This window comes from Alosa alosa, chromosome 7 (assembly GCF_017589495.1).
Source record: "Alosa alosa isolate M-15738 ecotype Scorff River chromosome 7, AALO_Geno_1.1, whole genome shotgun sequence".
Taxonomy (NCBI): domain Eukaryota; kingdom Metazoa; phylum Chordata; class Actinopteri; order Clupeiformes; family Clupeidae; genus Alosa; species Alosa alosa.
This window is the reverse complement of record NC_063195.1, coordinates 25,315,390-25,342,163: the sequence shown is the minus strand read 5'-3', so window position 1 is coordinate 25,342,163 and position 26,774 is coordinate 25,315,390. Positions and strand designations below refer to the sequence as shown.

Genomic DNA, 26,774 nt, shown 5'->3' with positions numbered 1-26,774 from the left:
GTTTTTAAACAATACCTTAAAAATTCAACATAAAACACAGAAATATCAATGTCAAGATGAATCTTACTTTTCACCTAATGTCTGTTGTAGATAAAGTGTGTAAAAGATAGACAGAGTTGTGTTCTCCTCAGTGAAAAAAAAAACAGAATCAATTTATCACCTTTGGTTCAGAAGTTATGGTTAATTTACTCATAACTGCAAGTCGCAGTAACAAGTATACTTTTTAAAGAGTAGGATGTTTTCCTTTCCTGGTTTGACATCAGACCAAAAAATACACAGATATAATGTATGTATATAAAGGATGTTTTACCATCAAAACAAGATGCATAGCTAAATATAGGATGTCTTACTGTACTCTAAAGAGGCTAGTAAGTACATTCATTGATCTGTCCAAAACGTTTGACACTGTTGACCATAACATACTAGTTAATAGACTGATCAGTATAGGTATGTCTCAGCACTCTGTGGGCTGGTTTGTCAACTATCTCACTGATAGGCAGTGTTGCCACAGTTACCTTGAAAAAGTAATCTGATTACTGATTACTCCTTTAAAAAGTAACTTAGTTACTTTACTGATTACTTGATTTTAAAAGTAACTAAGTTAGATTACAAGTTACTTTATTAGTTACTTTCAGCAGCTGCCGACAACACCCCCACCGCCTCAACATAAAAATGATAACCGGTTTTGCCAATACTGGAAGTGCATGTTGCTTCCGTAGCAGCAACTGGAATCCATGCATTTTCACAGAATTATTTTTGGAATCTGATCCCTTATCATACCTGTTCGTTCGTACTCGTCACTCGACTTATTGTGACTAAATTCAAGATGGCGTCGAACGGTAAAATTCCTTAAGGTACTTTCTGTATAAATCGTCTTGTAAATGAGTGAACTGAACTAGGGAAAACAGCGTCGGAAAGATTCAGTTGCTATCAGTTGATAACAGACATGTTGTACAACACTGCCATCTGCTGGTTGTTCAGTGGAGGGTGTCTTCACATTCAAATCTAGTGGTATTTATTTGTGGATCTTGGTGTGCAGTAGGAATGTCTCAAAATTACGCCATCGACATAAAAGCAAAAAGGAGATTCACAAATGCAGATTCCACATACAAAGTCAAGCATATTTATTTTCAAATCTCGAAAATATATTTACAAAGACACGTTTATTTATATAAATTTGTTTATTTATTTGTATGTCCCATTGTTATATTTGTATTTTGTATTTGGATATTTATAAATGTATGTATATGTATATATATCCTTTTATATATATTTAAATCATTTTGAGACAATCCTCACTCCATAGAGGTGAGCTATGAGACATACATTCACACTCGGTATCATGTTTCAACACATTTTAGGTTAAAATCACACCGGAATTATCCTTTAAATGTTCCTTTTTGAGGGGCACTGACTCTGCCATGATGTTCCTGTTCCTAGATACACTGACTGAACTGATTAATTAAGTTCGGGAGAAAAGAGATATAAGCCCACCTACACTGAAAACTGATTGGTTGATTTAGCAAAAAAGACCAGGATGCTCTCTGTCTTGGATGCACTTCAGGCACACATGCACCATCATCTCTCTCCCTCTCCGTTGTGTGCGCGTTTAACTCAGATGCACACGCGATTTGAAGTCCGGTCTGGCTTGCGTGCTCTTGTTCGCTCTAGGTTCCAGGAGATTTTATGTAATTTGCGGGCGTCAGGAAGCCACTATTAATATGTGGGAGACTCACAAAACTTCGGGAGACTTGGGATGTCTAGCTAGACAGCACTTTGTCGCCAGCACAGAATGTACAATGTACTTTAATGTTGTCATGTTTAGCTGACACAAACTCAAAATAATGACTGTATAGATAAAATGTGCATCTCTCTCCTCCCTCCATTGTTGTTTATATACGTTTGTGTCGCTGTGTGGTTTTACACGTGAGTTGTCCTCATGCTGAAAACGTGAGCATAGCCTACATGACGTTAATCCCCGAGACAAGAAGAAAGCAAAGAATATGCTTTCTTTTTACTTAGGAAAATGACAAAAATAGTAACGCACAGTGACTTAGATAAGTAACTTTAATCTGATTACTGGTTTGTAAATAGTAGCGTGTTAGATTACTTGTTACCGAAAAAAGTGGTCAAAATAGACTAACACGTTACTAAGTAACGCGTTACTGGCATCACTGCTGATAGGACTCAAGCTACGCAAGTTGCAGGCCTGACGTCAAAATATGCATCAATCTGTAAAGGGGTCCCCCAGGGCTCCGTTCTGGGCCGACTTTTATTTGTCTGGGGGAGAATGTACAACATGCAGTTTTCCATTTTTATGCAGACGACACTGTTATTTATTGTTGTGCTCCAACCATAAGGAAGGCATTTGAGCATTTGCAAACTGCTTTTCACAGAGTGCAAGCACAGCTTTATCAATTAAAGCTTGTGCTTAATGCCGAGAAGACCAAAGTAATGGTCTTTTCAAACTCAAGGAAGAATGAGTTAGACCTGAATATTGTTACCAACAGAGGCGGACAGAGTACACAGTTTCATTACTTATGTAGTACTTATAAAGTACAGATACCCTTTGCTAAATTTTACTCAAGTACAAGTAAAAGTACAACAGTCAGATGTCTACTTAAGTAAAAGTACTGAAGTACTTGTTTTTAAAAGTACTTGAGTATGAAGAGTATAAGAGTAGCCTACATTTTCTAAATATTGCATTACTACTGCCACAGTGCTTACATTTATGTACAGAAACGTCCTACATGGAGTTATGGAAAATGTTAATGTTAAAGGAAAATTCCGGTATTTAGCACTTTGAGTCCCTTTTCTGGTTTGTTTTGATGCAACTCACCGAGTGGTTAATGGTGTTGGTTGATTATTAAAATCAAATATATCGGCACAATGTATGATTTCCAGCCGTCTTATCTGCTATTGTGGAACTATTTTTTCATACACCTCACAACCGCGTATAAACTTCTGCTCAATATTTGAGCCTGACGCATAGACGGTGGCACAGTAATATCAACGTGCAATGAGTCAATCTATTTTGTAATTGAAACACTTGAAGTAAAAACTATCATTAACTATCATTAAATAGTCTGGCGAGGTGGGGCCACAGGTTGGCACATTCCCGGGATGTACCTGCTGCGTCTTCATCCATTGTTTCGTCTATGGTTTTGTCTCTTATCTAAATCTGACCATGGAGTTGAAGGTGATTGATGATAGGTTGTCCCAATCAGTGGCACCTGCACTATCCAATCACGTTTGAGAGGGAAACAACAAATTGAGGGTTTCCGAGATTTTTCTTTTTTCCTTTTTTTTTATAAGTAACGGGAACTCATGGTTATGGATAGAAATGTAGTGGAGTAAAGAGTACAATATTTTTAAATAAAGTTATGAATACTCCCCAAAAATGATACTCGAGTAAAGTACAGATTCCTCAAAATTGTACTCAAGTACTGTACTCAAGTAAATGTACTCCGTTACTGTCCGGCTCTGGTTACCAATCAGGGTAAAACAATTGAGATAGTTTCATTTTATAAATACTTAGGATTTTTAATTGATGACCACCTTTCTTTTAAGCTTCATATACAGAACTTAGTGAAAAAGTTGAAATTGAAGCTAGGCTTTTTCTTTAGGAACAAATCTTGTTTTACTTTTTCTGCCAGAAAAAGGCTAGTCGATGCCACATTTCTTCCTATTATTGATTATGGTGATCTGTTGTACATGAATGCCCCATCAAAGTGTCTTCAGATGTTGGATGCTGTGTATCATGGAGCTTTAAGGTTCATTTCAAATTGCAGACCCCTTACTCATCACTGTAAACTTTACTCCACATTGAATTTGCCCTCTCTGTCAAATCGCCGACTTACTCTCCTCTATATCTTTATATATAAGGGCATTATAGGCAGGCTTCCATGTTGCATATCTGAATTTCTTTCTTTTACACAAAGTACTTATGCCTTAAGGTCTCAGAACACTATTTTATTGAATGTACCTCAAGCCCGGACAGAGTTGGTCAAGAAGGCTTTCATGTTTGCTGCACCTTCTGCTTGGAATGAACTACAGAAAACACTCAAACTACAGTGGCTAATTTCCTTAAATTATTTTAAAGGTGTTGTTAAAGCCATAGAACATGAGTCCATCCAGTCAAATGTTTTAATTGATGGCACTTTTATTTAATCTGGAATGCACTTGAGTTGTTTTTGCCTCTTTTGTGTTTGTTTTGTGATTGTGATGTGTAACTATTTGTTCTGCTATCTTGGTCAGGTCTCTCTTGAAAAAATAGATAAATGTTTGACACTTAAATCCAATTTGCACAATAATTTGGAACACGATGTACTGTACTTGTGCCTGTGCCCATTTCTGTGTTCTTACAGCCGGGACGCTTATGTCCCTGATCCAGATTCCTTTATCTTAAGAAAGTTTTGTTCAGTGAAGAGTCTTTCAATTTATTATGACCGCCGCGCAGCGAAGCGGCGGTCATATAGGTTTAGTCAGATTTTTTTTTTTTTTTTTCGCATGCCCAAATTTCCGTCAATGATTCCCGGACACTGAAAGACCGGGTACACGAAACTTGGTGGACATGACATGGAACCATCGTTTTTCGTTTTGATCTGTACCCCACAATTGGATAGGGCATGGAACCATCGTTTTGTATTTGATCTCAAGGGGCCATAGCCCATAAACACTCATTTCATGTATAGCTGTTAAACACAAAAAGTAAAAATGAGGTGGTGTAATTGAAGGTATCTGTGACCTAACATAGTCAAAACTGGAGGGTGTAGGATCATTGCACCCTCTGTATGCACAGTTTTGTGGAATTCCGTTCATGGGGGCCACACAATAAATATTTATGTTACTATACACCAACTGGCCTGTAGGTGGCGGGAGACAGTTTTCTGTGAATATCTCGAGAACCGTAGGGGCCTAGGAGGTCCACCTTTTTTTTGTATGTTGGTCTTAAGGGGCATGTCAACCCATCCCATTACCACTTATTTCATGTATAGCGCCACCTAGTTAAAAAATTAAAAAAGCAAAAAATAGGTGTTTTCATCTCAAAATCTCTGGCTGACAAGGTCAAAACTGCACGAAATTAAAAGTGTAGGATCATTATGACACCCTCTGAATGCATGCCAAGTTTTGTGTACTTTCGTTCATGGGGGCCTTACAATAAAATAATTTATGTGTACATTTAGTGACGTACACCAACAAGGATTCCTGACACTGAAAGACCGGGGTACACAAAACTTGGTGGGCATGTACCCCACATGGGTAGCATGGAACCGTCATTTTTGTTTTCATCTGCAGCCCCCGCTGGACTGGACCCCCCAAAGGAGGGTAGGGCAGACACAGTTCTCTGTGAATCTTTATGGTATGTTGGTCTCAAGGGCCCACATCAACCTGGCTCATAATCACTCATTTGTGATTTTCCCCGGAAAAAAATGAAAATCAGTAGGATTAAAAAGAAAGCCAAAATAAATATTCATCATCATCATCATGGCTGCATTTTCAGTATTGGCGAAAGTAGTCGTTTGTCCACTAGATGGCGATCGTTGCAGTGAGACGTAATTTTGTTGGAAGTTAAAAGTGGGTTGGAAAAAACAATGGACGCTTCATACAAGGACTGTAATTTACCGCAGCGAACATCTAATAAGGATAGGACGATGTTCACATGAAGTGTAATTCCCATTTCTTCTTGAAGCCGAAATAAATCTGAGGATGTTTATCGGACATGCTTGGTTTTACTGCAGGTAATGTTAATCTTGTAATATCAATAAGGACCTAGGTAATGTTACGTTAGCGTTGGTTGAGTGATGGGGGCATTTGATTTATTGCATTTGTAGAAAACTATAAATGCGGTTATACCAAGCAAATGTATAGCAGCACTGTTTGTATCTTTCGACTGTCATTTATTGCACGTGCTACAAAATCATTCTGTGCAATGGAAGATTTACCAACGTTACACCGGTCTGATACAGTTTTGCCTATACATGCGTGAGACTGAGACGCCTGTTTATTTTGTTTTAAGTGCGTGCAGGGTGTGAGAGGGGAATCGATGTGCTTTGATTACAGCTTGGTAGTTGTAGTCTGTGAAATTAAAAAGCACGTGTGTGTGAAGTATCCAAACAATGACACCTTCATTTCATTATGGCTACTTTAGCAAAACACCTTAAGCTACTGTGTAGTGGGTCCCATTTAGAAGTGGCTACTTCATTCATTCGCTTTCCTTGACTCATGGAGCTGCGTGAATGTTATTACAACTTTTCGCCATGCGATATGACAGTTTAAGTCCGCTTGATACTGTAAAGGCGAAGCCATTGGTTTCCAAAGGAGATTTTATTTGTGTCGCCAGCATAGCCTATTGACAATTTATGTTGTAAATAGGCCTACCTTATAATCCTACCTGTAGCTTAGGGAAGCTAACAGCTTTCTATTAGGATCTAGTTTGTTAGTTACCGTTTTGTCATAACTCCCTGATGCATTTTTGCATTTAGAATAGCCAGAGCGTGTATATCTCAATCGGAAAATTAAATAATATCGGGTGCCTATGGACTAGGCTGGGTGAACCCAGCCTGATCTGCCCGCTATTTATTTTTTGATTTCTTAAAAGATTGAGCTTGGTCTGATGAAAGCCAGACTAGCCATGGACCTCAGTTAAACAATGCAAGGGAACATGAATCAGCCTATATTTGCACTAACAATAACGGACAAAAGCTCTTCAACTTTGGCCCGTTAAAATGTGTATGAACAGTCTAGCGACGCATTTCATCAAGGCCCATTTGGACATGTCAGTTATTTGCACCACTGGTTAGATGTAAAACAGCATTTCGTTTCAGACTAGGCTACTGTTACTTAATTTGTGCATTAACAATAACGTTTCAGACTACTGTTACTTAATTTGTGCATTGACAATAAAATATTACATGAACTAAAGATTACTAAAATCTTATGTAGAAGAAGAAACATTCACAAAAATCCATCCATCCAAAAAATGACCTTTGTTTTTGATAGCTGTTGAAAACGGCATGGAACTGACAGAGATGTTTTGTTTATAAATACATAAAAAATAAATAAATAAATAAATAAATAAATAAATAAATAACATTATGCTGATACCTTTTGCTTTTCCCAAATACAATGTAGCCTACAGGTGTAAGTGACCTTTCATCAATCCAGTTGCAATGGATGAACTGTGATGAACTGCCCTACTTGTGATTGTTTAGAGATTTTAAAGGTTTTATAACAATTCTACATCTTCTTTGGCTATTCTACAATCTATTCACCTTTTCAGCACCAGTAGGGTACTTTCTGTGCAGCCGCACACACACACTCAGGCATGCCAAACAAGCATACACAAAAGTTTCAAGAGTGGGGGATGGAGTAAAATATGGAGACAAATTGAAGTGTGATTTATTTTCGCGGAACGGATGTACAGGACTGAGCGGCGGTCATATTTTGTACCGCTATGCGGTACATCTAGTTTTCACTAGCAACAGCCAACAGATGTCTGACTAAGATAGGGTACAGTGTGGTAACTGCCTTCAACATAATTTGTGAAAGTACAAAATGGCTCAGTTTGGAATATAATAATTGATTATTATAATAAAACACAATGATGCCATATATTTTTAGTAATGTTCCCTTGTATGTGTTACACTGACATAAAATAGGTCTGTTAAACACAAGCAAAATAATCCTCTTAGACTTGGAAATAACATAACAGCTCCTGCAGGACACTGGCCCAGTTGTGAGTGAAGCTGTTCAATCTCTGTTCAGTCTCAGTTCAGCCTCCGCGAAGAAACCTTAAAAAGAAAACCAATCTTGCTTCTCTCCTCCACTGAAAGTCCCCCAGCCTGCTGTGCTGTGTGTGCCTCTACTGTGAGGGGAAAGAATGCCTTTTCAGTCTGTGTGTCTCCGAGTGTAACGCCTCAGATAGGGGGAGACCGAGGTCTTGTGACCGCCGACCTCCCTTCACCGATGGCCTCTTAATGATCAGGGGTCCGTAAGCAGCCTTAACCTGCAGTCCCAAACAAAGCCCCCATCATACTCGAAGGCGAGAGATTATTGAGGGTCAAACGGTTTGGTTCTGAACCCGATTTTTCTTTTAAGTGACACCAACTTGAGAGAGCTGCTAATAATTCATTCAAATTCATTAATTTTGTACATTATGCTGTTTAATGGTGCTGTTTTCTTTAGGAAACCCGCCAGACAGCTTTGGAATTACTTTTGTGTCCGGTCATCTTCTCTCTCTCTCTCTCTCTCTCTCTCTCTCTCTCTCTCTCTCTCTCTCTCTCTCTCTCTCTCTCTCCTACGTGTACTGGGAATCCTCCATACTGCATCCATGTCTTCAGTGCAAGGGTTTAATGGTTATATGATGGACTGATGCACTGGAATTTCAGAAACTAAGATGACATGCGGAATAATGTTTTTGAAGTGGCAGGGGGCACTCTTTAGATTTAGAATAAACAAGTGGATGGTGTGTGACATCAATATTACAACATTAAGACCAAAGACGTTGAAGCAGAGCTGTGCCGTGATTGGTCTCGTTTGCTTATAAAGACGAAAATACTTCAGATGCTGGTGTACTAAATAGTATGCAACAGTTTAATGCTTTTAACATTTAGTACTAGCCTGATGAGCCAGACCCACATCAAGATGTAGGGTCTGGGAACTTACTATTCGCAGTGCTCAATCCGAGGGGCGGGATAAACGGTTGTCTTTCAAATTCCCTCTGCACTTAATAGGATAGCGTTACAACTTAAGAGTCCCATGTGTTTTCCCACCAGCGGAGCTAGTTGGCTAGTTGATCAAACTTTTGCCAACTTAAAAAAAGCTTAACTCGCGTTGTGCTGTTCAACAGCAGTAGCATCCATCTTCTTTGTTTTCAAGTAGCAGGGAATTCACACGAAACCGTCGCAACTCTGCCATCATTATGTTAAGCCCGCCCACAGACTACTCTATACACAATGTGATTGGCCTGATCGAAGTTTAATTTGTCCAGCTCGCAAGCCAACGGAGAGTTGCTAGACTACCCTGGCTGCAAATTACATTTGCTGCCGCTAGGGTGCGTCTAGATTTCTAGGCTAATTTAGTACTGGTATCATCTTCTGATCAATGTCCATGAAATGTGGTCACGTGGAGAACAGATCAACACACCTGTCACTCCAACTAGCCACCTTGGCTATGAATAGACCTCTCCAGAATAAGTCCCGCCTCCGTAACTTCCGTATCCATCCAACTTCCTGGCGTCGATTGTCTATGGGAAATAACATGGCGTTTCGAAATATCATACCGGTAAAACATCTGTAGGTAGTGAAGTAGAAAAGCTGGTGGGCAGATTGGCCTACACTTCTTCCACCCCTAGTTTCCACTGGATTTTTTGATTGTCGGTGCCGTTTAAGTAGTATACTATAGACTATACTACTTAAATGGCACCGAAAATAAAAAATCCAGTGGAAACTAGATGGCAGAAGTGTGTAGGCCAATCTGTCCAGTAGCTTTTTTTACTTTGTCACCTACATAGTTTGACAGGTACGATCTTTCAAAACGCCATGTTATTCCCATAGACAATCGGCATTGAAGTTGGATGGATAATGAAGATAGAGACGGACTTATTCTGAGAGGTCTATTGTGGTGATCTGGGTAGGACCACATTGTAAAAATATACAACAATAAAAAAACTTTCACAGCATAGCTTTCTAGTTAGCTTTCTCCATTATGTCCGTATGTAACTCCAGGGCGGAGAGGAAATGGCACAAATCCAAACTAGCTGACGACCTCAAAAACTACCAGACACTCCTGACCTCCTTCTCAGCCAGCATCACTGCTGCTAAGACTGCTTTCTACCATGACAAAATCAACAGCGCTACAGACACGCTCGAAAACTTTTTCTCAACCTTCAAATCGCTACTCAACCCTCAGCTGCCTCCTCCTCCATCCAGCCTTACTGCAGATACCCTCGCCTCATTTTTTTTTTTTTAAACAAAGTGGCGGCAATCAGCAGTCAATTCTCTACATGCCCACTCAACGCATCTGACTCAGATACCGCACTCCTACAACCTCTAGGGACTGCTGGAACATCTTTTTTCAGCATTCACGCCTCTCTCCGAGTGAAGTGTCCAGACTCCTGACATGCAGCCGTCCTACCACATGCTTTCGCTGGACCCTATACCCTCTGAGCCTACTTCAGTCCATCAGCCCGACCATCGCTCCAGCTATCACACATGTGATCAATGCCTCGCTAACCTCCGGCACATTTCCAACAGCGTTCAAAGTGGCCGGGTAACACCATTACTTAAAAAGCTTCTCTCAACCCTGCTCAAGTCGAGAACTACCGCCCTGTCTCACTACTGCCTTTCCTATCCAAAGGCATTGAGCGAGCAGTCTCAAACAGGTCTCTGACTTCCTTTCACAGAACAACCTTCTGGATCCAAATCAGTCTGGGTTCAAAGCGGCCACTCTACCAAACGGCTCTGCTGTCTGTAACAGAAGCCTTAAAAGAAGCCAGGGCGACAGCTCGGTCATCAGTACTCATTCTGCTTGACTTATCGGGTTGCCTTTGACACGGTTAATCACCCGTATCCTTCTCTCTATACTACGCTGACATGGAATCTCGGTTCTGCTCTCTCCTGGTTTGAATCCTACCTCACAGGGCCGCTCGTTTAGCATTATCATGGCTTGGTCAGCTATCCGCACCTCACCATCTCACCACAGTGGTCCCCCAGGGCTCAGTGCTGGGCCCCCTCCTCTTGCTATCTACACCACCTCCTTGGGACAGATTATCCGTTAAGCGGCTTCTCATACCACTGCTATGCAGGCTGACACACAGCTCTATCTGTCCTTTCCACCTGGCGACCCCCTGGTTTCAGTGCGCGGATCTCAGATTGCCTTTCAGACATAGCTACATGGATGAAGGCACACCACCTCCAGCTGAACCTCTCAAAGACTGAACTGCTGGTCATCCCAGCTAAACCTACCATACACCCGACATCAACATCAAATTTGACTCCCTGTCTGTTTCACCGACCAGGACTGCAAGAAATCTAGGAGTTGTTCTCCGACAATAACTAAACTTCTCAGATCATGTTGCCTCAATTAAGCCCGGTCATGCCGTTTTGCACTCTACAACATCACGGAAAATCAGGACTTACTTGACTCAAGATGCTACCCAACTTCTGGTTCAGGCAATAGTCATCTCCGCGACTTCGACTACTGCAATGCCCTCCTGACAGGTCTCCCAGCCTGCGCGAGTGAAACCACTTCAGATGATCCAGAGCGGGGCGCCCTGGTCTACAACCAACCCAGAAGGGCACATGTTACCCGCTGCTCATCCAGCTACACTGGCTACCTATGGCGGCCCAGCATCAAATTCAAGTCTCTAGCGCTTGCCTACAAAGTAGTCTCGGTTCTGCTCCCACCTACTTGAATGCCCTCATACAGACTTACACTACCTCCAGACCGGCTGCGCTCCTCTGGCCGAGCGGCGTCTAGCTCTACCACCCGATGCGCTCAAGCCAATCAAACTTTTCTCATCTGTTGTTCCTCGTTGGTGGAACACACTGCCAGATTCCTACAAGGGCAGGGACATCCTTTTCCACTTTCAAAAACTCCTGAAGACCCAGCTCTTTAGAGAACATCTACTCTCATAGCAACACTTACAACAAGTCTTACTGATCCTAGCACTCACCAGCCGTTTTAAACTGACAAGTAACTGCTAAAAACAGCACTCACCGGCGCGCTTATTCTTACTGTACTCTAATGTTTTTTTTTTTAAACTGTCCTAAAATTGTGAGAATTGTTCTAAAACTTACTGTTTACCATGTTGTTAGTTAAACTTTGGTTAAAAAGCGTCAGCCAAATGTAATGTAATGTAATGTAATGTAATGTCCAAAGGGTTAGCATGCAAGCAAGCAAGCAAGCCTTTTATCAGTGTCAAATGTGCTGCTGTATGTGTTTGTGAGGATTTTGCCTTTTCTAGTACTCAACCAAAACCCTGCTTCAGTCTCCCTATTACACTTGTAGGTTAGTTTACCATCATGACGACTTTGAAGGTGGTATATAATAAAAACTAGGATGCCTTTAAGTTTAGGATTTTTTGGTCATGCCGCTCCAAAATTACTTAAAGAATCATTAAGGATTGAAACCTCAAAAGTTAATACTGTGGGCATAAGTGCAGATTAGAGCATGCACACTGGACTTTTGATGACCAAGCTAAACTCATGAAGCCGGTAGTGCCATTGCCGATGTCATTGTTTTAAACAAGATTGTGTTTTCCATTTTCCATCATCATTAACATTACGTCATTGGTTAATGATGTAGTGCGCAATTCAGTTTTGTGAGAGGTTGTTGACATTTGAGCTGATCAGCCAATCAAAGTACTCTTCTCCTTTGTGTACTTCTGGAGCACCATGTTGATAGGCCGGAATTGTTTAGTCTGTTAATCTGTTTTTACAGATCCAGGTCTATGCACGACTAGGCTACCAGGGGACCCTGTGTTGCTGAACTTGACTAAAACTGTATGGGATATGAATTGCGGACTGAGAGACAGAGTGGAAAAAAAAAAAATTCTGACCTACACACATTCTTTAAGTGTGCACCCATGTGTAAAAATAGCACTAATTAAACTATAAAAAAACACCGTGACTCAACAATTTCCCATCCCTCTGACAGAGCCACTATATTTTGCTGCACCCTACCCTACAAGAAGGGGCCTGATCATGTGTGCCCATCACAGACAGATACTCTCCCGCAGCACCCTCCCGCACTATTTATAGGAGGGGGGATTACGCTATGGAAAAATATGACGAACAGCATTCCATAAATAAAGCTGGGAATGGTGGAAAAGTGCGCGCTGCGATCTCACAAGGACCCATAATGCCTTTCTCAGGGTCCCACCACACTCCGCAGTGGACCCTGGCACCTCCCGACCGACTTGCACATCAGGGACAGAGTCAACCCTCTGCGTGCAAGTGACAATCACTAAACGACTAAATCTTTCATTCAGCGAGAAAAGGCGAGGTAGCAATGTTAGGGAATGGAGCTGTGTTGCTGTGTATTTTTAGTGTGTTATGTAAAATGAGATGTTTTGTAAACAAACAGTAGTGTAAAACAAACATATAGTGCGATGAGTGAGATGCGATGGATGAGATGGTCGTCTAGTCATTTTCAGTGACGTTGTTTCGATTCCTCCTCAACCTTGAGTAACCTTTCTGCATTTTGTTGGCCCAAAATCAGTATACCAGTTTTTCTTGTTAACAAACTGTTAAACTGTTGTTTCCCCTTGTTGGTAAAAATATTGTATACCAAAGTGAAATATGAGATCCAGTCACGAAGAAGTACAAATCAAGATGCAAGGTTTAATTAGGCTGTATAAACTGTTGGTAAAAATATTGTATACCAAAGTGAAATATGAGATCCAGTCACGAAGAAGTACAAGATGCAAGGTTTAATTAGGCTGTATACAGGAGAGAGGCACACCCGTAGCACAGCGTACTCCAGAATATGCGTCTCTGACTTGACACAGAATCATCCAGGGTTTAAGTTCCCAACAGTAAAGAATAGATAATCATACAATGACTGTGGCAAAGCCAGGAGACATTCAGTCTACCTTAATCAATGACGAAAAGGACTGTTGACGCAGAATAGACAACCACAAGTGATATCCACTCTGGCGCCTTACATTATCATGTTTAAAAGAACAGTACAGATATCACACAGGGTCATGATGCAGACGTAGAATCATACTTTTAGTGTCAAAGTGACCCACTAGTGAGAAATGCAGAACATTAAACCACATACTGAATATTGGGCCCAATGCTGCACATTAAACCAACATATTAAAGAAAGTATTGGACATAATGTTCAATTCCATTTTCTCTCACCCTGTACACAATAGAAACGCTTTTGTTGTTGAGGAGACTTGTTCATAGAACTTATTTTTCAGCAGATCCATCATAGGTAAGTATTTTTTGTTGGTGAGCAGAACAGTTGAAGTCTTGAATCACTTTCTAAAAGTAGAATTGTGGTACAGAAGTGTTTGGATGAAGTAGAGTTTGCGTGAACACTGAAGAGACATTACAGCAGAATGTTTTGTTTTTTTTGTAAGTCCTCCACAAAGACATAAACACATAAACAGAATGAATCACTGCTATTTCATCGGGGTTGGTTGTGTATGTGAATGAGTTCACCGAAGGACCTTGTAGAGCAGAGTGGTCACTTTGTTGTAACTCTTTTCTCATTTTCCACTTCTATCATGTCTGTCCATCACCCCCACATCCTGCTGTGGCGTGTCCTCATGCTCCCACTCTGGAGGCGTCCCGGGACTCGTGCAGCGGGTCACAACCCCCGGCAGGGGACCGGTGGTGCCGGTGCCTCATCTCTCTCTTTCTCTCTCTCTCTCTCTCTCTCTCTCTCTCTCTCTCTCTCTCTGGGCCGCATCTCTCTCTCTCTCCTCTCTCTTTTACTCTCTCTGTGGAGCCTCTCAGAACTCCGCTGAGCCCTGACCGCCGCCCCCTCACACCAGCTCCCGCCGGGCCACAGGGGTCACCCCCCCACCCCCTTTTATCCCCTACCAGCAGCAGAAGCAGCGTCCCCAAGAACGAACGCCATCATTATAGCAGCCAAGGAACTATGAATAAACAGAACATGTTTGTCCTACCCATATTTAAGGAAGACATTAGTTGCCCTTCTCTTTTTTTTTGCTGTCAGGCTGCCATCCCTCTCTTTTTTTGTGGGAAAGTGGAAAGTATGCAGTCATCACTGTGAGGGACAGCGAGACATACAGGAGGGGAAAAAAATGTGTGTGACAGACAGACAGGGAGAGGGAGGGAAAGAATGTGCTGGAATGTTTCGGATAAAACGAATGTAGACATGGTAGCCTAAATCCCACGGCCTCTTACTTTTCTTTGGTGAAAGTGTAAACCCGAATGGTCAGATGTGTGGCTCGCTTTGGACTCCGCAGTTTGGCTTAGTATGGGCAACCCACAATGCACTTCTCACAAGTCCAAATCACCCTTCTGATCACAGATGGGAAGCGTGTACACACTTACAATTCTCAGTTCTCATCACTTGTCAGGAGCTCCCTGATAAGTGGTCATGAAAAGGGAAATATAAAACCATAAAGCCATTTCATATTTGTTTAATCCCCATTGAGTGGTCAAATATCTCTCTTTATGATTCAGCACTCAAGGGACCTCGCTTTGAGTCATAGAGAAAGAGATGGGGAGAGATGGAAAGATGGAGGGAGGGGGAGAGAGGGAAAGAGAGAGAGGAAGAGAGAGATGGAGAGGAGGAAGAGAGAGGGAGAAAGAGATGGGGAGAGATAGAGAGAGAGATGGAGGGAGGGAGAGAGAGAAATTCCATGGAGTAAACATGTTTTCTGTTCTTGCGGCTCCTGTCCAATCCAGTGTAGCTCGTAATCAAGGCTCTCTCTGTTATTTACCATGTCATGGGACCCCAGACGCCCCTTCCCCCCAAAAGTAGTGTGTAAAGTGATGGTGGTGGTGGGGGGTGGTGGTGTCTTTAAAGAATGTGTCATCATTTACTGCTAAATTCAGTGGACTCCAACAAAACATGGAGTCAGAGGCCATGTTGTGTCAACTAGCTGGTAAACACTTCAGGGAATAGACATTAATCACGCTTCAGTGGCTGCTAATGTTAAGACTGTAATCACTGAGGCCGTAATGCTAAAGCCACCGTTTCATTGAAACCTTCCTTTTGTGTGAAATAATCTATAGCTTCCATCATGAGGTGGGATGAAGCAAAATGTAAAGTTACAGGACTGTTTATTTGTTTATTTTCATATTCTTTTCTGCAGTTTTTATATAGATGGTTTAATATGGTTTTAGTTATTTTTGTATGAGGAAACAGGTTACTTTCAGAGAGAAAGCATCTGATTTTTACTTCTTCTTGATTCTGAAAATTCCCATACACATATACAGTGTATAAATATATATATATATATATAGAGAGAGAGAGAGAGAGAGAGAGGGACAAAGAGAGAGAGAATGTACTGTGTCACAACGTAGGCTTTCTAGGATCAAAACTCTGCCTATCTGCATTTTAACGAGCAGCTCTGAGACAATCAGAACACACAGCAGTTCCTTCAGAGTGGAAACTTCATTTCAGGTCTAATATTAGCCTCCCCCTCAGGAAAATTCCTTTTAAATGATCACAAGCTGAGAAAAGGCAAAGAATTTGTTTAGCATTTTGGTGGATCGTATGAGTCTCTCTCTCTCTCTCTCTCTCTTTGAAAATAAATACAAATCAATCTCAGATCTAAGAGTATTTTAGTCTGTCTCCAAAGAAACAACAAACATCTCCACCTAGCTTCCGCGCAGCCAGTGTGGTAATTGACTCGACACATGTTCAGGAAATATGAGATTTCACAACATGATTCGAATTGTTTTTTTTCTACAGGTAAATCCCACCTGGCCATCGTCCAGCGGGTGAATAACGAAGGGGAGGGGGACCCGTTCTACGAAGTGCTTGGCATTGTCACGCTGGAGGATGTCATCGAAGAAATCATCAAGTCCGAGATATTGGATGAAACAGATTTGTACAGTATGTGTCTTGAATATGATACTCTTTGGCTCTTTTGTAGCCTACGATCTTAAAGCATTTCAGAGACAACTGCCAGGGGCTTGAATGGTGCTTTTTTATGCATGGCCTCTTCATTAAATTGTAATCATGAGGAAGTGAACCAAATGGACTTGTAAATGAACAGCGGCTCCAGTGAAAACACTTGCTTTTTTGTTTTTGTTCAGTGTGATAGCCATTCCCAGTCGCCCATTCAGTTTGTGATGCAACTTACTCGCCAGATCTTGTTCCTTGAATCCTTTACTGTTTTAAGAGTGTAAATTGCACATCCAAGAATTTTTGTTGTTGTTGTGGTTTAAAAAAAAAAAAAAGTACCCCAAACACCGAGCTCATTTGTTTCTCCCCTCACTGTCTTCCGTCATTTGCCCCCACAGCTGACAACAAAACAAAAAAGAAAATTACCCATCGGGAAAGGAAGCAAGATTTCTCGGCCTTCAAGCACACCGACAATGAAATGAAGGTTAAAATATCACCTCAGCTTCTACTGGCTACTCTGCGTTTCCTAGCAACAGGCAAGTGGTGTGGCATGGTGGTGTGTGTGTGTGTGTGTGTGTGTGTGTGTGTGTGTGTGTGTGTGTGTGTGTGTCTGCTTGACTTCCCCCAGTGTGGCCTGCACTGACGCCTGACTTAAGGGGTTAGCGGGAAAGGAGGCACCAGGCATGAGAGAAAGACGGAATGAACCATGTGAGAAAGAGAAAGAGGGAGTGAGAAAGAACGAGGGACAGAGGATAGCAATTAGTCGCAGGAAGTCACAAACTTTTTTTGTTTTTTTTCTCCAGGGGTGTCATAGCTTAGTTCCATTTTGAAGTGTGGCTTGGGCTTGTGGGATTGTTCTGGTTATTTTTTAGGAGTTCAACAGAACTTGAAGGTGTGATTCATATACTGGCATTTCCCATGGGAGACATGAAAGTCTCTCTTGCTCACTCACTACTATAGCATGACCGGAGGCATACCCAGATTTGCCCCGACCTTTGACCCAGCTACTTAGCTTCGATTAAACAGCCCCAATGCTATTAGGCAGTTTTCGGTTCAGGGTGGAACCTGATGCCAGTTGACACACATCCTTCCACAGACCGGCTATGACGTGCAGCTTCCAGAAAATGATTTTCACTGGAACCAGTCAGTAGCAGGTATGAGCCCCCAAGCCTATTCTAGTTCCTAGGGAAGTAGAACACAATTCAATCACGGTGACTCAGAGAGTGTTTGAAATAGTCAGAGAGAGAGATGAAGAGGTCATGAAGAGGTCACCATTTTAGTTCAGTCTTCCTATAAACCTTTTCTTTTATTGCTCGTGTTTTCTCGCCTACTACGTTTGAGTTTTCAGTTTGTGTCACTTATAGTCAGGGTCAGGTGAAAGTAACTAGCGCACGCAGTCATGTAGTGGTTTCTTTCTTCACCTGTGCAGAGGTGGAACCCTTCAGCCCAGCACAGATGTCGGAGAAGATCCTGCTCCGGCTCCTGAAGCACCCGAACGTCATCCAGGAGCTGAAGTACAATGAGAAGAACAAGCGGGCCCCCGAACACCAGCTCTTCCACCGCAACAAGCCCGTCGACTACTTTATCCTCATCCTGCAGGTTAGTGGACGGGGCCAAGGCCAGCCGAGGTCTGGCAGAGGTCCCTGAGCAGGAAAGGAGGGTGGCCGTGGTCGTGGGGGTAAGGAGCAGGATTGGGAGCTATTAAAGCAAAGTTAGGATTTTCGCAAGTCTGTTTAACCACACACAAGGCCAGCAGAGTGAGATTTTCTCCCCTCTTGGTGCTAATAAGACAAAGTAGTGTTATGCTGCCGGAAGAGAGAAATGTTCGCTCCTAAAGTGACACATTTCCGTGATTGAAACCTAGCGTTTTGAGCTGTATCTAGGCAGTTCTGACCTCTCATAAGAGCTGTTGTAAAATGCAAAAGAAACTTAACAGTAGTACATCATTAAAGTATAAGAGTAAGACCTATATATGTATAGATATTGGCAATTCTTTCTTGTCTTGCTTCGGTGTTGGTCAGTAGTTTGTTGTAATTCTATGACATCAATCTATACGTACAAGGCATTCAGTATGCATGTTCATATAGGAAGTGTAAGTGATGATGCAGTCGGTAGTTCTGCTAGCGCTGGGCTGAGGATGTCATGTCCACCCACCAGGGGAAAGTCGAAGTGGAGGCCGGCAAGGAGGGGATGAAGTTCGAGGCCGGCGCGTTTTCCTCCTATGGAATGATGGCTCTCTCAGCCACTCCAGGTAAGGCAGGACTCTGCACTTGATACTGTTTCCGGCTTTCTGTAATGCACGTTGTTCATGTTGTAGTCAGTTGGACGACATTTCCTTTTCCCTTACTGACCCCTTTTACGCTCTTGATAAGGAGAGGGATGTTGAGTAAATGTGCAACTGTCTTTATGCAGTCTGCAGTCTTAGAGAAAAGGAAGCAGTAGTAGGCTATTTTGCACTCACTGACTGTACTCAACTTGGACTTGGCTACACACACAGTACCAAGAGTTGATATCCAATCGTCTTATGGCTGGGCTTATGTGTCCATTCACAAAATTCCAGGCCCTCTCAGGGATCTTTGTAATAGGAGATAGGGGCCCTCTGCTGGTACAGTTCAGGTACTGCGGTATCTGGCAGAAAACGCACATTGTTGGCACTAGATTTTCTTTGTATAGATGTACATTATGACATTTTGTGAAAATATTTTAATGAGTGGCTCTAGTTAGTCAGTATGATATGTAAGCTCAGTAAACAAGTATCACATCAAGTATCATGATGTGTTTAGAATGTTGGAGATGGAACATTCAAAAAAATATCTATCAATGTTGAATTCTAGAATCTAACTTTGTTGATGAACGCATTTATTTTACTGGAATGTTAGAATGGGAAGGATTCCCTGCTAAAGTGAGGTGGACGGATACTAAAGTCTGCCAGAAGTGTATGATGATGGTGTGATGACGGTCCTCCCTTCTGCTCCCTCTCTTCTTGTCTTCCCTTGTCCTGTGCCTACTCTCCCCAGTTCCCCTCTCACTGTCTCGCTCCTTAATGGTCAGTAGAGCAGAGTCCCTAGCTGGATCTCCAGGTACAGTAATATCGTCCTGCTGTATTTTACTATGTGCATGTGTGTGTGTGTGTGTGTGTGTGTGTGCATGTGTGCGGGTGTATGTGCACTAGTATGCAGACTGTTTGCGTGTGTGTGTGAGAGAGAATATTGTTGCATGCCCCCTGAAAAGGCCTGCTGGCCAGTGGAATATGTTGCGTCATAATGTTTTGTGTGTGTATGTGCATGCACTTTGCATGTGCTTATTTGCATAGGTGTATATGACCAGTTAGTCATTATGTATCAATGTGTGAACCACCTCTGCCTGGCTTATACTCTTTTGTACTAACTTGTACCGAGTCTCGAATGTCGAGTCTTGTATCGAATATCTTTAGTCTCTTATTTTCAAGCTGTGACGCCGTTATATGGAAAGGCTAGAAAAAAACAAAAAAACAAATACATGACCAAAGTTATTTACTTGCGCCGCTTGTAGATTTGACTGCAGGCTCTAGACTGACGTTTACGTCTCTATGTAGCCATTCCCAATCCTAGAGTCAGTTCCAGATACTTAACTTCTCCACACTGTGTTCACCATCACTGGATGAATAATAAGTACAGGTCAGGCAGCATATTCATGCAGAATATACTAAACCAAACAGAGGTCTCTTTACTCAGTGACACACACCTCTCAGCTCCATACCCTGACAGGCACTCTTAGCCCCACGAAGCCCCAGCCCTCAGAGGCTGCCGGTGGGAGATCTGTTGCAGTCGGGTCCTTGGTGGCCCCTCGACTCGGCTCCTCCACCAAGTTCACATGCCTCCACTGGGGCCCAGTGCTCTACGCGGATGTCCAAACAGGGATTATATACATTCCAACCAAATTGTGGCATTAACACCACCTCGGGAGCCTTTAAACCGCATGCGTGTGTGTGTGTGTGTGTGTGTGTGTGTGTGTTTTGGGTGTACGTGTCCGTATAAGTTTGTTCTCATTTCAGTGTGTGTGTGTGTGTGTGTGTGTGTGTGCTTTCCCCCCTGCTCTTTAAGAAGTGGAAAACATAATCTGTCTTTAATTAAAAAGGGGCTAGTCTTCCCTTTGAGAGAACTAAGCCTTTTTTATCATTCCCTTACAACAGTAACAACTACCACCCACTTAAGTTATACTCTTTCACTGCTTCTGTATATACACTAAATAGCACAGTCCCGTAATACAGCAAACTACAGGGGCTACAAACGACTCAATCAGTAATCTCCAGTAATAATGTGTCAGTGTATCAGTTAGTTTGGCGCTAGTTTAGGTGTTGGTGGGCTGGTCGTTACTGACCTGTGTTGTACAGAAATGACATGAAACTCAATTGTATTTACAGTATCAGAATGCTTGAAAAAAAGACTTAACCTATGCTAATCTGTGCTTGTGCTCTGTGTGTGTGTGTGTGTGTGTGTGTGTGTGTGTGTGTGTGTGTGTGTGTGTGTGTGTGTGTGTGTACATGTGTGTGTGTGTGTGTGTACGTGTGTGTGTGTGTGTGTGTGTGTGTGTGTGTGTGTGTGTGTGTGTGTGTGTGTGTGTGTGTGTGTGTGTGTGTGTGTGTGTGTACATGTGTGTGTACAGAGAATAAGTCACCTCCACGGCCGTTTGCCTTAAACCATTCTGACTCCCTGAATCGCAACGAGCGGATCGACTCCATCACACCCACGCTGGGCAGTGGCAACAACCAGCTCAACTCCTTCCTGCAGATCTATGTGCCCGACTACTCTGTGCAAGCTGTCACAGACCTACAGTACATCAAGGTACAGGACAAGGCACTAACTGAGGTTGAATCGCATTAGAGCAGTGTTTCTCAAAGTGTGGTCCGCAAGCTATCCCAAGTGGTCCCGCGAACAGACATGGAAAAATATTATATAGATGAGTTGTTTGCAATATTGGACCAACTTGTATGTCAATCCAAAACAATTAAAGTTAAGATACACCAGTTTAAATCATATGAATCCTCTGACACAATAAGCAAGGTGCAAAGGCAACAAGCAGGTGGTTCAGTAGGCATATTGTGTATACTGTTGAAGTAGGTTTACTAAGTGGTCTGTGAGTTTTTGTTTAATTGGTCCTTGGTCTGAAAAAGTTTGAGAAACACTGCATTAGAGGCTAGTGCAATATAGGAAGTTAAACCAGGGGTGGTAGTGTAGTGGCTAAGGAGCTGGGCTAGCATGCAGTAGCCTTAAAAGCTGTGGGTGCATTAGTGTACTTTCTTTGGTACATTTTTGAGGGTTATTTTCTGTTATCCAGCCGGCCAAATGTGGTCTGGTAAACTCCAGTAAACTGCTACTCTCTCTACTTGTCTTGTAATTGTTTCCTCCACAAAGTGTACAAACTGATTTCACAGCACAATGTCCCATCATATATTGTCAAAATGAATTCATTAAGTTAATTACTGTTCATGGGTAACATCTGTGCTGTCATTGTGGTTCTCTTAAGATCCCTGTTAGCTATCTATTAATAAGCTAAACATTTTTAGTTGTTTCAGATATTAACAACAAACGGAACATTCTTCACACAGGTGACTCGACAGCAGTACCAGAACGCTCTGATGGCTTCGCATATGGACAAGATGCCCCAGTCATCAGGCACCGAGGGCGAATACACACGCATCGAACTGACTCTGAACGAACTGCAGGATGGCCCACTGGTGGCCGACCAGACCGCCTCGCTGCTGCTGCACCAGCAGCCGCCAGCTACACAGACGCAGACACAGGCGTTGGCTCAGACACTAACGCAGACGCCGGCGCCACAGCAGAACTGCGTGAGCCACAGCAAGCCCAACCACACGGCCCACAGCGAAGGGCCCATATAACCTCTCCAGGGGTGGAGGGGGGGGCAGAGAGACGAGAGGGGGAGGTGTGGGGGGGTTGGCTAGAGTTTAGATGAAGCCCCCCCCCCGGCTTCTGCCCACTCATGCCCAGAAATGCCCCTCCACCCCATCTCAGCATAGTGGTGGGTTGAAGCTGTGCCTAGAAACCCCACACCCACCCCATCTGTACCCATGCAAGACTATTCACAACAGTCGTACCCTGCTTTTTTGGACAGAGCACCACTTGCCTGTCCGTGTCCATAGACACTCCCCGTCCTGCACAACCACGGGCTGCTCTGAGAACCTAGCATTCCCCCTCTTCTTCATAGCCACCCATTGGCCACAACTGTTCTTTGTTACAGTTTGTTTGTATGAAGTTGTATGAAGTTGACAGTGAACTGTCAAAGAGAAGTGGGAGGAAAGGGGCAATTTGTTTCCAATTCAGCCACGCCATGCACTCGCTGCATGTATTCATTCGCTACGTCTCCTCACGCAAAGCAGACCAAAGAGCTTGGAGTTTGGTCGTAGACACCAACCTGACATCCGCACCCACCCAACACCCCTCCCCAAAAAACAAACCACACAGAACTGTCCTCTCTCTGTTTTCCTATACCCCCCCGATCCTAGTCCCTATAACCCACTAGGACTGTTTCCTATTTCCTTTCTTCGTCTTCAGGGAGGCATAGTGGATTTTTTGGGGGAAACAAAAAAAGGACACATCGCCACAGTGCAAATAAATATATATGAATAAAGAAAATGGTGAGTCAAAGACAGTACCAAATACCGCTTTGAAGGAAACCATAAACCGTGAACCACGAACATTTTTTGTGTATTTATTTATTTTATATAATGTGCATGTGTGTATATATACATATAGAAATATATAATTATATGTAACTGTGTGGAAGCAAACAAGTTGGTGTAACGATGTTGCCAACACACACCTCTGTGCTCTGGCAAGTATGTGTGTGTGTGTGTTTTTAAGTCACGTCTCACAAGACTATAGTTTTAAATACATTCATGTGTATGTATTGGTGAGGGTATTTGAAGAGAAAATGTATATTGAAGATATTATTTTTACTATTATGCTAAATCAGGATTAAGGTACAATATCTTTTTTCACCTTTTTTTAAAAAAAGAATCACATTTTTGCCTTTTAAAATCATTAATTTTTAACAAGTGCAATGAACCACATTTTATTTTACAAAAAGATGATTATTGATTTAAAATCACTGTATAGTAAATTATAGAATTATTGTAAGCATTTATGCACCATATGTTTGTACATTTGTTCCAATAGACACAATTGCATAGAACTTCCACCAGGTAGACTGTCCTGATGTTGATGTGTGTGCACTGCAGTTCAAACATTCTGCTAGGAGCTTTCATCCTCATTTTGGTCCGACGTCAGACCAATAATACTTTCTCTCTCCACATTCCATTAAAACCTAAGCAATATTGGAAATGCCTGATTGAAGTTCTGGCCTTCCCCTTGAGTGTTGTACAGTAGTTAACAGATAGGGTGCTAACTTATCATGACCATCGATTGGAAATGAATTACATGGATGATATACTGATAGTTCCTTAACAAGACTTAACACTACTGCTGACTTTTGTACTAAAGGAGATTTAGTTTTTAACAAACCCTTACCTGGGACCACATTTGTCTTAACTGACTGGATGATTGTTGAAAATCATAACAGCAAAACATGACCATGCAGCGACCATACCTGTCTTACCACTGATCATTAATGCTATTTTCACTGTTGGCCTTAATGTTTTAACGGCTTGAATGTGTGTGCGTTTAATGTTGTCCACTACAAATGTCCAATTGATAGTCAGTATCCTGTTACTGATTCATTTGTTACTACTGACGATGATGCGTATGTTACTACTTATGAAAGCACCCCCTGTTTCAGTTTCAGTTATTCAGGAACATCCTCTCTGTTCACCAATGATTTGAGTAAATCAGTTCAGACCAAAGATTCTAGAACAGAGCTCAGCTCTAGAATCTTTGGTTCAGACCAAGCTTGGATCTATATGCATGTGGTACTTCAACAGTTTATACTTAGTCTCTCCCTCTTGGCTTGGGGAGATTCAGTGGACTTCAGTCTGTCTGTTGGACAAACTCAGTATTACATATTATTTGTAATAATTAAAAGATTATATTTACTACTAAGGCAACACATACTGTACTGTATGGTGACATTCCAGTTTGTGCAAATGATAGATTCAAAGTGATTAGATGTGCATTTCCTAATTATTCCACTGTTTTATTGTATTTTCACTTTTGTATTTACCTTTGCTCCTTATACGTGTTCCTCAATGGTGGGGATTTTTGTATACACCTTTAAAATAATGGGTATGGAAAATCTTGTACTAAATTAAGATGCTTGTATTTTTCATAGGCATCCAAACTTTATTTTTTATAAGGTCCAGTGCTGAAGAAACATGTGTACGTGCTCTTGTTCTGAACGCATTTAGGTGAACTCAAAGCACCATTTTTTTCTATGCCACTGTGTCTCCAATGAGACTTGCCCCACTTGTTTCAGTGTTCACCCACTTTGTCTTGCCAGCCAGGAGAAGAGGCAATGATACATGTGGTGCCACTGCAGCACAATATTGCTCATTTCAGATTATCGCAATAGACTTCTATTCTGGGAGAAGGGGGGGGGGAGTGAGTGAGAGAGAGAAAGAGAGGGCACGAGAGAGAGTGTTATACAGCAAATCCCCACAATATCTGGCCACTAGTAGGTGTGATATCCTTTTACATCCTGCTTCTCAAGAGCTTAACTAGTCTGAACCTTTTGAACTGTTGAATGTGTCTATATTTCTCTGTGTGTTTCCTGATCTTGCCCATTTTTAGTGATTCAATTTAACTTATTGAATTTAACACCTGTAGTTACAACAGACGTTCCTATGCATCAAGTAGTCTGCTCTGCAAGGACAATCTAAGAAAGAAAGAAAGAAAGAAAGACAAGTACACAGGACACTCTGTGCAGCTGATGTTAATGGATTGTCTTCTTGTTTGTATCACTATACTCTATTCAACTTGTCAAAGCAGTGACCGTACAGGTGTTCTCCAACGGCTTCAGCCATAGTGGAGTCAGGCCAATTATGCATACAACAGACCGACGTGCTGCCACAAAAAAAGTAAAGGGTTTAATGGAGGTGTTTTTTAGTAAAAGAAAAACAATTCAAAGAGGGTGAAATGAGAACCCTCATTGTATTTGTTTGATGTGATTTCCTGTATTCTGGTGCATTTTGGGGATGGCCAATACTAAATTCAATCAGATTCATAGCCTACATTTGTTGATACTGAGGCAATGATTCCATGCAAAGGCTTGGGCTTCAGGGCCCCCCTGACCCCTTGGGCCCGTGCAGTAATCCATCCTTGTGTACTGCTGCTATTTTGATTAATTTTCTGTTCTATGAATGAAGCGTATATATATATATATATATATATATATATATATATATATATATATATATATATTTGCACATTTCCCGTTGCCAACCTAAGGACAGTATGCTTATGTGTGCTAGTTGAAGTTGTACGTACAATAAAAGGTCAATGATTAACAGAATGAGAGTTTGTGGTGGAGTATTTCTTTCCCTAGTTTAACTGTTTAGGTGTAACCAAACTGTTTAGGTGAAACACAGAGAAAGAAGATGTTTACAGGGCACGGGGGGCGAAACACAGAGAAAGAAGAATAGCTGAATTCTCAGAAATTGTTTGTGGGGAAACAAAGAGGTCGGGGGTGCAAGTGTACATGACGATTAATGAATATAATACCATTAGCATCTCCCTACTTTTTAAACGCTGAGTCATGTAATCCCCCTACTTTTTAAACGCTGAGTCATGTAATCTTTTACAGAAGTGTAAGTTTTACAAAACCATTACAGTCTAATTCCCGATGGAACTTTCTGTGTCTTCTTGTGCATGCCTACATATTTAGAAAACACACTCCTCCATCATCAAGACTTCAAGGAGAATTCAATGCAAATTTCGAGGTCGAGTTGCTGCAGCCAGGCAGCTAGTGCTACACTCTAGGGGCATGTTCCTGAGCCCCCATGTTAAATGGAATGGCAGTAGGGGGCAAATATCCCATATAGAAATTCATGAACAGATGTCATTACCAGGACAATTTTAATAGCTTAACACAACTGAAACAACAATTGGTTTCCTCAAATTCAACACAAAATATCACCAAAATGCTAATACTGTCAAACTGACAGTCATAAGTCTTGTCACCCTTCACAAAAAGTGTCTTTTGCACTGATAAAAGCACACTTTTCATTGTTAAAATCCAGTGCTAAGGTTATGGGTAGT

General features: G+C 41.9%; 1 protein-coding gene across 1 annotated transcript in view; it reads left to right on the top strand.

The window, feature by feature from the left end:
• cnnm2b (cyclin and CBS domain divalent metal cation transport mediator 2b) overlaps nucleotides 1-22,517 on the top strand; it is a 42,367-nt gene extending 19,850 nt beyond the window's left edge. Inside the window, exons 2-8 of the mRNA XM_048249177.1 lie at nucleotides 16,408-16,551; nucleotides 16,962-17,099; nucleotides 17,993-18,162; nucleotides 18,721-18,814; nucleotides 19,581-19,643; nucleotides 21,208-21,386; nucleotides 22,151-22,517. Coding sequence (XP_048105134.1) covers nucleotides 16,408-16,551; nucleotides 16,962-17,099; nucleotides 17,993-18,162; nucleotides 18,721-18,814; nucleotides 19,581-19,643; nucleotides 21,208-21,386; nucleotides 22,151-22,444 — 1,082 coding nt within the window. The 3' untranslated portion in view covers nucleotides 22,445-22,517. The remainder of the gene's footprint in view (nucleotides 1-16,407; nucleotides 16,552-16,961; nucleotides 17,100-17,992; nucleotides 18,163-18,720; nucleotides 18,815-19,580; nucleotides 19,644-21,207; nucleotides 21,387-22,150) is intronic.
• Nucleotides 22,518-26,774: the final 4,257 nt, after the last annotated feature.